The sequence below is a fragment of the Lagenorhynchus albirostris genome, chromosome 16 (genome assembly GCF_949774975.1).
Source record: "Lagenorhynchus albirostris chromosome 16, mLagAlb1.1, whole genome shotgun sequence".
Lineage (NCBI taxonomy): Eukaryota > Metazoa > Chordata > Mammalia > Artiodactyla > Delphinidae > Lagenorhynchus > Lagenorhynchus albirostris.
This window is the reverse complement of record NC_083110.1, coordinates 38,973,931-38,987,549: the sequence shown is the minus strand read 5'-3', so window position 1 is coordinate 38,987,549 and position 13,619 is coordinate 38,973,931. Positions and strand designations below refer to the sequence as shown.

Here is a 13,619-nt window from a genome sequence, read left to right as displayed (position 1 = left end):
AACTAGGCAAGTCACAGATGCCAAAAAGTGGAGAGCAGGGACCTCAAGACAATCAGGTCAGCCAGCATCATAATAAGTCTAAAATCTGACAACTTGTGGCCTGGGGAGACCAAGTCGCTTAAAATAACTCATTCCCAATTCCCAAGAACTATCACAGACCTAATGGAATAAAATTTTTAAGTTTTTACATAGCTTATGGATGCTTTTTAAAAATTCAAATTATTCTAATGCACACTGGGCTGAGGAATTACTGATTTCCAACTTATGTGCAGAATTTCAGAAATATTTCTTTGAACTAAATTTGATTAAATTAAAATATCCTCAACACTGCTGGAGTGCTTTCGCTGGTTCACTTTGAATTCTCTAAGAAAGAGACAAAATTGTGATGTGGGTTTACAGATGGTACTTTTTGTTTTTTCCAAGACATGAATTAGTGTAAAGGAACAGCTTTTAACTAGATCAAGGTGAACACAACAGCTTCCTGCCTAACAGAGAAACAAGGTTTGGGAACAACTTTAGGGGTTCCATCTCCTGATGGGAAGTAACCAGTTCTGGAAATCTGTGCATGAAGAAGCACAGGCAGCATCAATCCACGCTCACCTTCTTTAACAGAGGCTCGAGCTCCCCGATCCTGAGGGGCATCCATGAAGAGGTCACTCTGCTTGTAATAAAGTAGACAACACAGTTCAAAATAGCAGAGGAAAATGGAGCTGCAGTAAAGATGTCTAAAGAAAAGTGCCTTGTAAAGTTTAAAGCTACATATTTACTGTTCTGTCAGAAAATCAGTTCCATAGTGAAGACTATGACAGAATCAGACCCTGAAATAATTTAGGTCTGCCCAGGAATTAAATACAAACGTGGAAAAAGACAAAAGACAAGGTAAGAAACAATCACTTAACCAAGTAAATTTTCCACTATTAACACTCTCATTCTCTCCCTATTTAACAAAGGGCATCAGGATACAGTATTTCCTCATTTTGTGATTCTTAGTTCAAAATCTCCTAAAATATGAAAGTAGAAGCAACTTCCAAATAAGAAGCCATCCTTTCCTTACTAAAGGAACTAACTGTATTTCTTCCTTGGGGACACATGACACAGCTATGGAGAGCTTCGCTATTCCCGCCGACTTACCTCCTCATCCTCATCATCAAAAAGTCCCTTCCCTCCGCTGAACAGGCCACCTCTAGAGCCAAATGGTGAGAAGTCTTCATCTGTCAGCTTGGGGGGTGCGAATAAGTTATCTTCTTCATCTAGCAAACAGAAAGAAATGTTTTGCAGGGAGAATTAAAGATGGGCTTAGAACCCCAGTTCTGGGGATTAACCTTTATAACACCTCCAAAACTGGCATAGAGTTTATCTAACCATATGTAACAAGGACTACTTGAATGTTGGCCGTCTCAGGACCTTCAGACAAAAACTCATTAAACAGTTCACTGAATCCCTTAAAATGCTCTTTGCTTTCCCACTCACAAGTCTGTAAATGTCTGGGGCAAGGTAAACTCTGCAGGCAATTACTTTCATCTAAATTTCTTCTGAAGCAAGTCTATGCTTCGATTGCCATCCAAGACCTATTCCACCAGAATCTGAGGGACAGAGAGGTAGACTGAAGAGAGAGCTGCAGATTGACACAGTCCCAGGTGGAAACATAATGGACATTACCACTGAATGTTAAAGGGTCTGATATAATATTCCTTATTGAAAACAAATGCTAGAGCTCCATAGTTTCTAAACGTCTACAGAAGTCTAGAAAGACAGCTAATAGATACCTATAAAATCTAGTAATTCAAATCTTTAAAGCATTTTAACTCCACACTCACTTCTCCCCACACCCCAAAAGCATGCTCTTAAATGCTTTCAAAAAGTGTACAGAGACAGACCTCATTTGTCAGCACTTAAAAAGGCACTTTTACAGATCACATAAGCAATATTCCCATTCCCGAGTCAAGAGCCTCCTAAAACAAGAGAATTGAGGGGAAAGGCTTACCATCTGAGGGAGTTTTCCTTTCCTTCTTCTCTTTCAATGTCTTCCGAGGTTTTGTTTCCCCTGGGGATAAGCCTTGAAGAATATTTCACAGTTTGAACAATACTCAGTCCACCCTTAGTATTTACTTACTGACTCTTCACACACATCTGCCATCCTCACAACTCCTAAGCTAAGAGCAAGACATTCAACTTTGTATCTCAGCTCCACCTGAGCACCCCTCTCAGTGCCTTACCCAGAGCAGACACTCAAAAAGTGCCTCTTTTTAAGGCAGAAAGCTTCAGCTACCATACCAGGGTCACGTGCATGAGAGGACTGCACTTGCTGAAAGACTTCTGACATCTTTCCACTCTGTTAAATCACTAGAATATAGTGTATGGTACATTTTTATCTGGTCAAAATAAAATATAGGAGTAAATATTAAGCCAAGGATTCTTCATCTGGGGCCCATGGTTCTCTGTGGTACCCATTAATCCCATGAAACTGCATATATAGATGCACATATGTGCATTATTTGGGAGATGGGCTGGGGGTGGGGGTCCACAGTGTTCAGTTATCGAAGAGTCTATAAGCCAAAAAAGATAAGAACTACAATTTAAGCCTCTTGCGCCTTAGTAATTAAACAAGGAAATCTACACTCAGTGAAGCCCAGCAGAGGGTCCTACACTTCCCCACTGCCCCTTTAGCTCATCTCGGTGGCAGTGACATACTTGTTTGCTCCTCTTCCACCCGGCTTGCAGCATCCCCTTTGATCCGAGCTGCCAGCTCATCGGCAAATGACGTGGGTCTACTTTTTTTCTACAGGCAGAGAAGACCAAAAGAATCACTTTTTTGTAACAAACTAGTACAGTTTACTTTTGGACACCTAACAAAACTATGTAAACAATGGCAAAGAAACTGAACTGGTGAGAAATTAAGGTTTAACTAAATAAATGTAAACACATGCACCCTATACAGATCACCTGAGAAAGAAGACTCAGTGTTCCTTCAAAGGGAGATCTCTTTATTTCCTTATTTTTTTTATACTTCACTTTAATACATGGTGGTTTTCTTATCTAGATCTAGATAAGAAAACTACCATGAAGTGCTTGGTGGGGGGAGTATTAGGATCTTAAAACTCTGAAACTGAATATATTTTGAATGATCTAACTTGTAAAATCTTAACATTTGGAGAAGAAAGTGGTACTTGTAAGGCAACTTGGGATGCTCAACCATTATTTCCAAAAGTGTAAATGAAATTACAAATAGGATGCAAAATGAGACGGTTACAAATATAAATGACAATAAAAGGAATGAGTACTAGGTACCATTTCTAAAACCTTGCCAAGCAATAACAACTATAGTCTTTCTTACATGTCTGGAATTTTCTTCAGTGTCCTCAGTATCTTCCTCCTCCTTCTCAGAGTCAGCGAAAATGTCACAACCATCATCATCCTCTTCTTCATCACTCATTTGTGCAGTGTGCTGAAAGTATAAACCACCAGATTAAAACTATTAGGTGCAGTCATCAAGCTGAAAAAGGGATACTGCCACTTAGCCTTCAGACTTCTCCTTCAAATTGGGAACAACAAATAATGCACCAAAAGTTATGAAGCAGTAAATGTGCTAGAACAAATAACACACGAGATTTATTTTCAGTGCAATAGCAAAAGATTGAAATAATAAAAATGTCCACCACTAGAGAAATGAATAAACTAAATAAGTATAGCCTTATCTTAATAAAAATACTAACAGTCAAAAGGAATAAGCTATAACAATTGGAGAGACATCCAAGACCAATCAAGTGACAAAATAGTGAATGATAAACCCCGAATGATATCCTGACCACACCCTGACACATATACAACACCACTTCTATGAACACAGACATATTTGTGAACGCAAAGAACAGCACTTGGAATATGCACTCCCAGATGATAACACCAGTTATTTCTGGAGACTGTGAGGAGATGAGGATTAGATGACTCAAACTTAGTCTTATGTGTTAAGTTCTAACTTTTTACAAAGGCAGCCACTGGTACGTAAAAATTGTATAATTAAAAAAAATTTTTCTTAACATGGAAATCAATAAACTGTGCCAGGCACTACGCTAAAAGCACTTTTTAAACTAATTTAATCCTTAGAACTCTGAGGTTAGCAGTGGCACACACAACAAATCTATCTTTAACAATACAAACAAATGGTTCCACCAATGCTTTTAATCACCATACTGTATTATTTGAAAAACTGTCCAGGGACTTCCCTGGTGGTCCAGTGGGTAAGATGCCGTGCTCCCAATGCAGGGGACCCAGGTTCAATCCCTAATCAGGGAACTAGATCCCACATGCATACTGCAACTAAGAAGCTCGCATGCCGCAACTAAACATGCTGCAACGAAGATCGTGTGTGCTGCAACTAAGACCCGGTGCAACCAAAATTAATTAATTTTTTAAAAAACTGTCCGAATTTACAGATCTAATAGTAAATTCCATAGAAATAAATACACTGTACAGAAAGATTATTAAAATTATAAAGATGAGCCACATTTGTGAACACAACTGAAAAAAATACAAGTAACAACCAAAAAGTGCTAAATCTTTCACTTGATAATTGGAAATTTTTGTGAAAAAATATTTCCGAATTAGGAAAGTGAAATGCAAATTGGGATCATCTCAATATACCACCGTACATATACTATGGTAGCAAAAATCATAATCCCAGTGCTGATGAGATCCTGGGAAAATCATTATGCATGATCTGTTAATCTGAATGTCCATTAGACAGTAGTATCAAGTAACTCTACACCACCTAATTCCTAAGGAAAGAGTTCACAGAAGGAAAGGATTTTTATGTATGAAAACACTGAATGCAGCATTATGTCAAAAATTAAAATTTACAAATAAACTATTTCCCATACACGTTTAAAGACTACAACAGTATTACATATGTATGTTAAAAAATACAGAAGTTTACAAAGCAAATTACAAAGACTATTTAAAATGTCAAGGAACCACCTGTGACATGTTAATATAAAATAACAGAAAATAAACTATGCATGTTATGAAAAGAACATGTCCTTAGAAGGATATACAAAAATTAAGACAACAGTGCTAAGACAGTAGGATAATAAGATTTCCATTTTTGCAGTGTTCCTTAGCCTTACTGCTATATTGTCTCAAATTTTAAAACAGGAAAGGTGTGTTCATGTGAAAAATTCAGTTTGGGTAATCAGGCCTTGTTTTATAGGCTCCGTTTCTCAATTTCGTTTTTTACTTCTTTGTTGTCTAAGAAAAATGAAGATAAAATATAAAGCAAATGAGAAAAAATATACAAGAGGGTAGTTAGCCTAAAAACATGAAACATTTGAAGGAAACATGAATAGTTGTAAACATGAATAAATCCTCACTTTCCCCTAAGTCATTCAAAAGTAATTTTAGCATAGATTTAGTATAAATGCTATGCTTCAGTTAAAATTTAAGTCACTTCAACATATGCATCTTACCCGGTTTTGATCATTGTCACTATGATTGGCAAAATCTTCATCTGACTCCTATAGGAGAAAAAAAAAGAGGCTTTTTTGTTAACACAGGCTTTACTTGGAAGCACAGAAATGATCTCGGGTCTAAGTCTCTGGGGTAGCCAACACTGGGTCTCTCTGTACCGACTACTAGTCACCTGACGTATCAAGGTGCAGATAAGGTGGAGAGTTGGCAATGTCGCCAAGGACTATTCCAGTTAACATGTCACTTTTGTGATTCATTTAAACCTCTCTATTTGTTCATATTGATCTGCCCTATCATCTCTAACCTTTGGATTTAAAGTAAGAGTTGCACATTTAATTAACTAAATTATCAAAAGTTGGTTTGCATTATTTTACATTTTGGACTACGTTTTCTATTTTCCCTCTAAGTAGGACAATTAATTCATCAGGCCCAAGAAGGGAACATGAGTACTTAATATGAGTAATGAGGTAAAGAGTTGCTTCAATGGCTAAAAGCAAAGGATTTAGCTAAAGACAATCAGTTATACAGCAAGGTTATTTTAGAAAAGTTTATTTCCTACTATTAGGTTTTTTTTGTTGGGAGGGCTGGAGGGAGGAGGACAGGAAACGGAGACTGTGGAAACAGAGAAGAGGGGAGCACACATACAAAGCTGTCTCCGTTTATAAATCAACACTCAGGGACTAACCTTCAAAGGGTTTCTGCCCTTTGCAATAACGAGTATTCCATTTAAAGGAACAACCCCAGATACAACAGTGGCCAAGGCCCACACACCCTGAGACCGTACAGCAGGGAGTCAGATCATGCTCTGTGGGTATGAAGATGCCAGAGGCAGCAGCAAAGCTAACATGTAAGTGGATGCTTTCAGGATCCTTCTGGTCTAGAAAGTCTTTATAGTAAAAGAAAGTTTTAAATGTGGACTTTTTCCCTAGAATTACTCAAAGACAGAACTTACTCAAAGACTGTATCTCAAGCAGAGATTCCACCGAAACATCTAAGCTGCCACCCTCAAAATATATTGGCAAGAAGAGAATTTGGTGGGGAGGTGAGAGGGTAATGGTAAAAGAGATTAAAGCAGTTTTCCTTGGTTTTTGTATACACGACAAAAAGGAACTCCCACCCCAAGGGGAAACGCTTCAGAATATGGCTTCTGTCACTATTAAAAGATTTATGTAAACAAATTGCTAATTCACAAATATGTTATTTATTTAGCCCACTAAATACACCCTAAGTTTCCTGCCCACCATGACCTGGACACACCAGAAAGCCCTTACCTCTTCTTCATTCTCTTCTTCACTGTCCGCAATACTACCACGATCGCTGCCTACTGAACCTTCTGGTGAGAAGAAAGATAAAGGTTATCACCAATATTCATAAGAAAAGATCCTTAGTTCCCTTCCAAGATCACAAACCACCATACACCAGCATCTAAAGATTTTGATAAAACCATCTATACCCATTAACTGGAATTAAAAGTATCTTCACTATAGTGAGGAATGGAACATTTACATAGCCTCAAAGTATCACCCCACAAGATACTTATTAGTTACAAAAAATATATATTAGTTACAAAGAAAAAAACTGGTTTGCACTCCTCGAAGATGTTGAGGTTGTAAAAAGCAAAAAAAGGCTGAGAAATGGTATCAGACTGAAAGAAGACTAGAGAGATTTGACAACTAAATGCAGTGAGTGGATTGGATTCTGAAACAGAGAAAAAGAGAGACTATAAAGAACATTATTGGGACAATTGGCAAAATTTGAATATGACTGAGGATTAGCTAGTACTACATCCAGTTAAAATTTCCTAACTTTGATAATTATAGTTTTTGCTGCTGTTGTCGGAGAACAGTCAATTGGTGACTTTATTTCATATAAAAGTTACATCTAAAGAAGAGGTTGAAAAGTCAAGTATACTTGATTTGTACATACTTGCCAAGTCTCACAGAATTCAACCACTTTGATAATTTTTCTATTAATAAACAAGATAGACATATTAAAAGCCTCACATCAAAGCCCAATAGACATGTCCAACCAAGATGACAGATGTGCAAATGAATATGCAGAATATGCAGCTATAAGAGAAAGTTCTTATTCTTAGAAAACACACACAGAAATACAGTTGTCCCTCGAGGGATTGGTTCCAGGACCCCCTTTACACACACACACACACGCACAGATACCAAGATGGCATAGTCTGCATATAAACTACACGCACACCTTCCCACATCCTTCTCCTGTATACAGCCTTAAATCATCTCCAGATTACTTATAATACCTCATACTATGTAAATGATACATAAATAGTTGTAAATACAATGTAAATAAACGTTCTGTAAATAGTTGTCTGTGTGTGGCAAATTTAAATTTTGCTTTTGGAACTTTCTGGAATTTTTTATTCCCAAATATTTTCAATCCAGCTTGGTTGAATACATAGATGCAAAAACCCATGGACACAGACTGCCAACCATACAGAGAAGTAAGAGGGCAGGACGTCTGCATGATGTCTCCCAAACAGGTTCAGAAAAAAATATTATGTATATAGGGAAAGAATGATAAAACAAATGTGGTGAAATGTTCACAAGTGGTAAACCTGGGTAAACAGTATGTGGGAGCTCTCTCTACTAGTCTTCCAACTTTAATGTACAGTTTGAAATTATTTTAAAATAAAAAGTTAAGATATAAATGTTAAAAGCAACAAAACTATTTGGTGCAAAAGAGTACCTTCACTAGATAGCTCTCCAAGACCTACATCTTCCTGCTCCATGAACAGCTTTGACCCAATTAAATAAGGTAAAGGACGGTCAATGTATAGATCCTGTAAACAATGAAAGGGAATAAGCCATTAAATATTTAGGTTGAAAATAAAATTAGGTATTCCATTTGACATCTTGTTCCATCCGCCCAAAAGTTACATAATGAAAGTGGAGAATAAGAAACACAGCAGGATTTTTTTTTTAAATCACTGATTAAAAAAAAAGTTAAATCCTAGGTAAAGATGGCAAAGTAAAGCTGAATTACATAGAATCTCCCTTCTCAAGTGCCTTATTAACAAAAATGGCAAAGGCTTGCAAAAAGTTTACTAGCAGTAACCAAACAAAGAAAGGGGCACAACTTCATAGTAATATGCCCAAAAGGAGGAGGACCAAGGAAAGAAACCAGAAATTCTGGCAACCTTTGATGATGGTAACCTATCTTCCTCCCCTAAAATTCAACTCTGGTGAGCAAAAATCAACCAATCCATCAATCTCAAGAACCAAGTCCTAAATTTGGAGAAGCACACTGAGGAAATAACCCAAATGGTTTTATGACTTGAGAAGGCAGGTGGGTAGGGGGACATGTGTACAAACAGGACACAAGTAAGGCACAAAGGAAGGGAATGGAGGAGGACTCCTTCACACTTCATCAGGGCAGAGACGCAGGAACACGGAACATAAAGCATGGGCTAGATGAAAAGAAACAGAGTGGCAACTAGGCAAATATTCACAGTCAACATAATTAACTAAAGGAATGTCTCCAACAGACTGATGAGAACCTACCCAGCAGAAAAAAATAACCCAAAGAAGAGAATAATAATATGCCCCAGAGGTTCACACTGTAGAATTTAGAGAAATGAAATTGGTAAAATAAGACCAGATGATAAAACAACAAAACAAAATGAAGGATACTGTCTACAGAATAGTACATGTTGGAGATCCTTCCACCGCAGGCCATCACACACATCAAAAATTTAGAGTTAAGAAAGCACTCCAAAAGAAGAAGTAAAGGGCTTTCCTGGTGGCACGGTGGTTGAGAAACCGGCTGCCAATGCAGGGGACACAGGTTTAAGCCCTGGTCCGGGAAGATCCCACATGCCGCGAAGCAACTAAGCCCATGTGCCACAACTACTGAGCCTGTGCTCTAGAGCCCGCGAGCCACAACTACTGAGTCTGCATGCCATAACTACTGAAGCCCACATGCCTAGAGCCTGTGCTCCACAGCAAGAGAAGCCACCACAATGGGAAGCCCGTGCACAGCAACGAAGAGTAGCCCCCGCTCGCCACAATTAGAGAAAGCCCATGCGCAGCAACAAAGACCCAAAACACAGCCAAAAATAAATAAATAAAATTAATTAATTTTTTTAAAAAAAGGGAGAAGAAGTAAAACTGTCACTGTTTGCAGATGACATGATACCATACATAGATAATCCTAAAGATGCCACCAGAAAACTACTAGTGCTAATCAATGAACTTGGTAAAGTTGCAGGATACAAAATTAATGCACAGAAATCTCTTGCATTCCTATACACTAACAACGAAAGATCAGAAAATTAAGGAAACAATCCCATTCACCATGGCAACAAAAAGAATAAAATATGTAGGAATAAACATACCTAAGGAGGTAAAAGACCTGAAAAAAAAACAAAAAAAAGAAAAGAAAAGAAAGCTCTCCACCCTGGGGCAACCTCCCATCTTCACAGTGAGGCATGGCCCTTTGGCCTTAATATCTCCTCCCTATAGAAAAGAAGCTGGGTGCAGGGAAGAACAATTCTGATGCTTCACCAATGACAGAAAGCTTGGGAAGGTTAGTGTAAAAGATACAACAGCAACCAATTTAGTGCAAAGAAATGGAAGTGCTAATTGAGCTAACTGTTCACTGACTTAGGAGGCTTGTTTCCAAAGTCCTCCTGTAACAGAGAAAGTGGTGTGTGACGTGGAAGTAGCAAGTGTGGCCCAGGCAATACATTTCCCAGGGTCTGCTGCTGACTTCTAAATCCCTATAGTGAAAAAGCAAGCTGGCGAGCATATCATGGTTAAAGGATCAGCCCCAATTTGGCACTATAAGCTCAAATCGGAAGAGAAATGTGCAGTGAAATGAAGGACTAGAAGAGACTGATTTTGCAGCATGTTTCAATTCACAAGGCACTTATGTGTCACAAGGATTCTCAAAATCAGTAAGGCAACCTCCTGTGTTTACTACTGAGCCTGAGAGAAAGTAACAGTAAAACAATAAACATCTGCTAAGTTTCTTCGTGAACACTCATAGCAGCTTTATTCATATTGGCCAAAACCTGGGAACAACCCACATGTCTTTCAACACTTTGGAGGTTCCCTCTTAGTGCAAGCTGCAGAATGTCAGGTTCCCAACAATTCCTACCTCGCACGGGCCTCCTCATCCTTCAAAATCCAGTTCAAATCTCATCTTCATCCTAATTTCCCCAGCTAGAAGTCAGAGCACTTATGATGGTGACTCTTGTAAAGCCTCCTCTCTCCCACCATCTGGTACTGCTGTAATAAGCATCCTGAGAGTAGGAACCATGTTCTGCATCTTTGTACTCCCCCAACTTGGCATGCTAGTACCTAGTAAGTGCTCAATCGATGCTTGTGTACAGCAAATCTTTCTGATCGATGGAGTCAGTATGAGACTGCTAAGTGACATCCTCACTTCCTGGAAGTGAAGTTCATGTCTTACCAATTCTGTGCCCAAGTAAAGTACCCAAAACCCAACAGGTGCGACAATAAATATTTCAACTGAATGTCTTTACCTTTGGCTCAAGGATCAATTCCACCCGCTCATTAGCATCATCTTCTTCAGAGTCTGAGTTTCCTGCTTTTATATCTAGTTGCTCAAATGCACTGTCCAACACTTGTAAACCGTAGTTCACAGCCTCCTGGACTTTAGGAATCAGATCTACTTCTTTCTGTTCCCGGGTCTTCTCCTAGGAAAAAATACTGTTCAGTAAGATATCCAGTATATTGATACCACCCTAATAAAACACTGGGAATGTTTGCTAAAGCCTAGACTCATGCTCCAAAAAACCCCCCAAATTTTAATTAAAAATGTTAAATTCTTAACAATTTAAAATGTTAAACAATTAAAAACACTAAAAGTCAGATTCTGCTGAATGCCTCAACACAGACTTTGGAGTGGTAAATCCCAAGTTTGTCTATGCTTTGAACACACACCGAACTACGTAAGGTCCTGGAGCTCCAGGTTCATCATCTACAAAGACAAAAGCACAACTATGGTGTGGTGGTTCAGCTTTTATAGGCTATGTAAAAGAATCTTAATAATGAATGGCACACCACAAGACATCCAGGGGCACTTCACCTCCCTGCTACTGGAGGAACGAAGGGCCTAGACTTTCAGCTTTGCCATGGCTGTATCCCACTGACCTTGCTTAATGATCCTTTGGACAATTTTAGGAGTTAAGACTTAGAAGAAAATACCCCAGCCAGAGATGTCATTTTTCAATTACAGCTAAAAAAAAATAACTGGACAATTACGATTATTCTATAAACTTGTTTCAAACCAAGACAGGGTCAGTTTCATCTCTAATCTATCCTGTACATCACCCTAGAACAATGCCCCCGACCCCGACAAAACTCTGTACACATCACCAACCTGCTGAAAATATTCCACAGGTCTGCACTTCCTATAACAGCAGCTCTCATACACTCAACTGTGTCATCAGTTGTAAGAAATATTGCAAAATATCTTTAGTGTCATTTCCCTTCCTCACAAATATTCTAGAAGTTGATACATAATTACAGAAAGAACCAAACCATAGTGTTGTTTTGACAGCCAAAGGGGAAAATCTGAAGAGTATTTTATACTACCTCAAGTGTGGAAGTCTTTCTGATTTAGCTTTTTTGTTTTGGCTGCATCTTTTCTGCACTCTGGTATGCTTGATTCTGAGTTAAATAGCTAACGTTGTACTAAGTGTGCGAAAACATGCCTGTGGAATAAATATATAATGGATGTTTTAAAAATAATTCACTAAATAGCTGTCACCTTAAAATTGCCCCCTGACTTGGTATAACCAGATACTATTGCACTTAAATGGTTAGCAAATCCCTGAGTACTATTAAAAATAAAGATTTAAAAAAAAATTTTTTAAGGCTAGAAATAGGCAGAACTGTAGCTGGTTTCTAATATCCTTTCTTAGTCTAACATCTTCATATGTTACAAGCAATATGGCTTTCATCTTACTTTCATTTTTAAACTGGTAGGAATAAGAATCAAAGCAGCCACGAAAGGATAGGGAAGCACAATCTTCAAAGAACTCACAAACTACAGCCCAGCATGGCCTACATTTTTTATAGCCCTCACGGTAAGAAAGGTTTTTACATTTTTAACGGAGGAGGGGGAAGGGGAGGAGGAAGAGAAGAAAAAGAAGTGAAGAGACGTAGGTCAATGCGGCCAGCAAACAAAATATTTATTATCTGGTCCTTTACAGAAAATCTCTGCATACCTCTGCTCTATTCTTAAGCCAGAATTCAGGAACTTAATCTATACATTTCTTAATACACTAAATTTCACAAACAAACTAAAGAGTTCAATTGTTGGGCTGTCAGGAGCAGCTTTTCCCATTTCCCCCCGTGTCCATCTCCCTGCCCACAATCCCTCCACCAGCCACATCACAAATCTCCACCACTTTTCTTCTCGAAAGGAGCCCAACAGAAGAGTGATTTAATGCAAGTACCTGTTCTGGTTTTTCTGCCTCAGGCTTGAGCACCGGCTCCTCCACTTCTTCATCATATACACGCTAAATACGGAAGCAAATTCAGTTTGGAATGGTCAAAACAGCATTTGGAATCAATCACAACGTAAGAATTCAATACACAATTTAAAAAAGACAAAGATGGGGAAGAAATGATTATTCAACAAATGGCTGAGGCCGCTGGTCAAGGGCAAAAAGCAAAGAACAGTAGTCAACTCTCCCAAAATTAAGTTTAAAAAAACAGACACAAATGACTAGGAAACATGAGAAAAAAACCTTCAATCTCATTGTTGACCACAGTCACAAAAACAATAATAAACTGGTGTTCACACTTTCTTGTTTAATCTAATACTTAATGCTGACAGAGCAATGATACAGGTACTTAAATGTGAGGCTATGAGAATACCAAGTGGTAGAACCTACCTACTAGGTAACAAGAGCTTTAACATTTTGCACAGTGGAAACGGTAAAGGTAAGTAATTTTAATCCTGTTGCTTAAAATGGTTGCTAAATTTTTATTATCCCATTTATAAGAAAATAGATAGGCCAAGCCCACCAATGATTTGCCAGAAGGCCAGGCATGGGACTGACCCATACAGCTGGAGCAGGCAGCCTCTCTTTTCCAAAATAGATCTGTCACTCTGGCAACTCACTGCAATTTCCTTTTTTAACTATATAT

The 13,619-nt window shown here is 38.3% G+C and overlaps 1 protein-coding gene across 20 annotated transcripts in view; it reads right to left on the bottom strand.

The window, feature by feature from the left end:
* Positions 1-13,619, bottom strand: part of LOC132507587 (WASH complex subunit 2-like) — a 56,513-nt gene that overhangs the window by 35,967 nt on the left and 6,927 nt on the right. For 12 of the 20 annotated variants that reach the window (XM_060127107.1, XM_060127114.1, XM_060127124.1 and 9 more), the window contains 10 exons: positions 12,923-12,985; positions 10,982-11,155; positions 8,182-8,275; positions 6,735-6,796; positions 5,463-5,510; positions 3,335-3,445; positions 2,692-2,779; positions 1,985-2,056; positions 1,132-1,250; positions 601-661 (listed from right to left, as the gene is read on the bottom strand). In XM_060127107.1, the coding sequence (XP_059983090.1) occupies positions 601-661; positions 1,132-1,250; positions 1,985-2,056; positions 2,692-2,779; positions 3,335-3,445; positions 5,463-5,510; positions 6,735-6,796; positions 8,182-8,275; positions 10,982-11,155; positions 12,923-12,985 (892 nt within the window). The remainder of the gene's footprint in view (positions 1-600; positions 662-1,131; positions 1,251-1,984; positions 2,057-2,691; positions 2,780-3,334; positions 3,446-5,462; positions 5,511-6,734; positions 6,797-8,181; positions 8,276-10,981; positions 11,156-12,922; positions 12,986-13,619) is intronic. The other 8 variants (XM_060127108.1, XM_060127115.1, XM_060127121.1 and 5 more) reach the window with 4 other exon arrangements.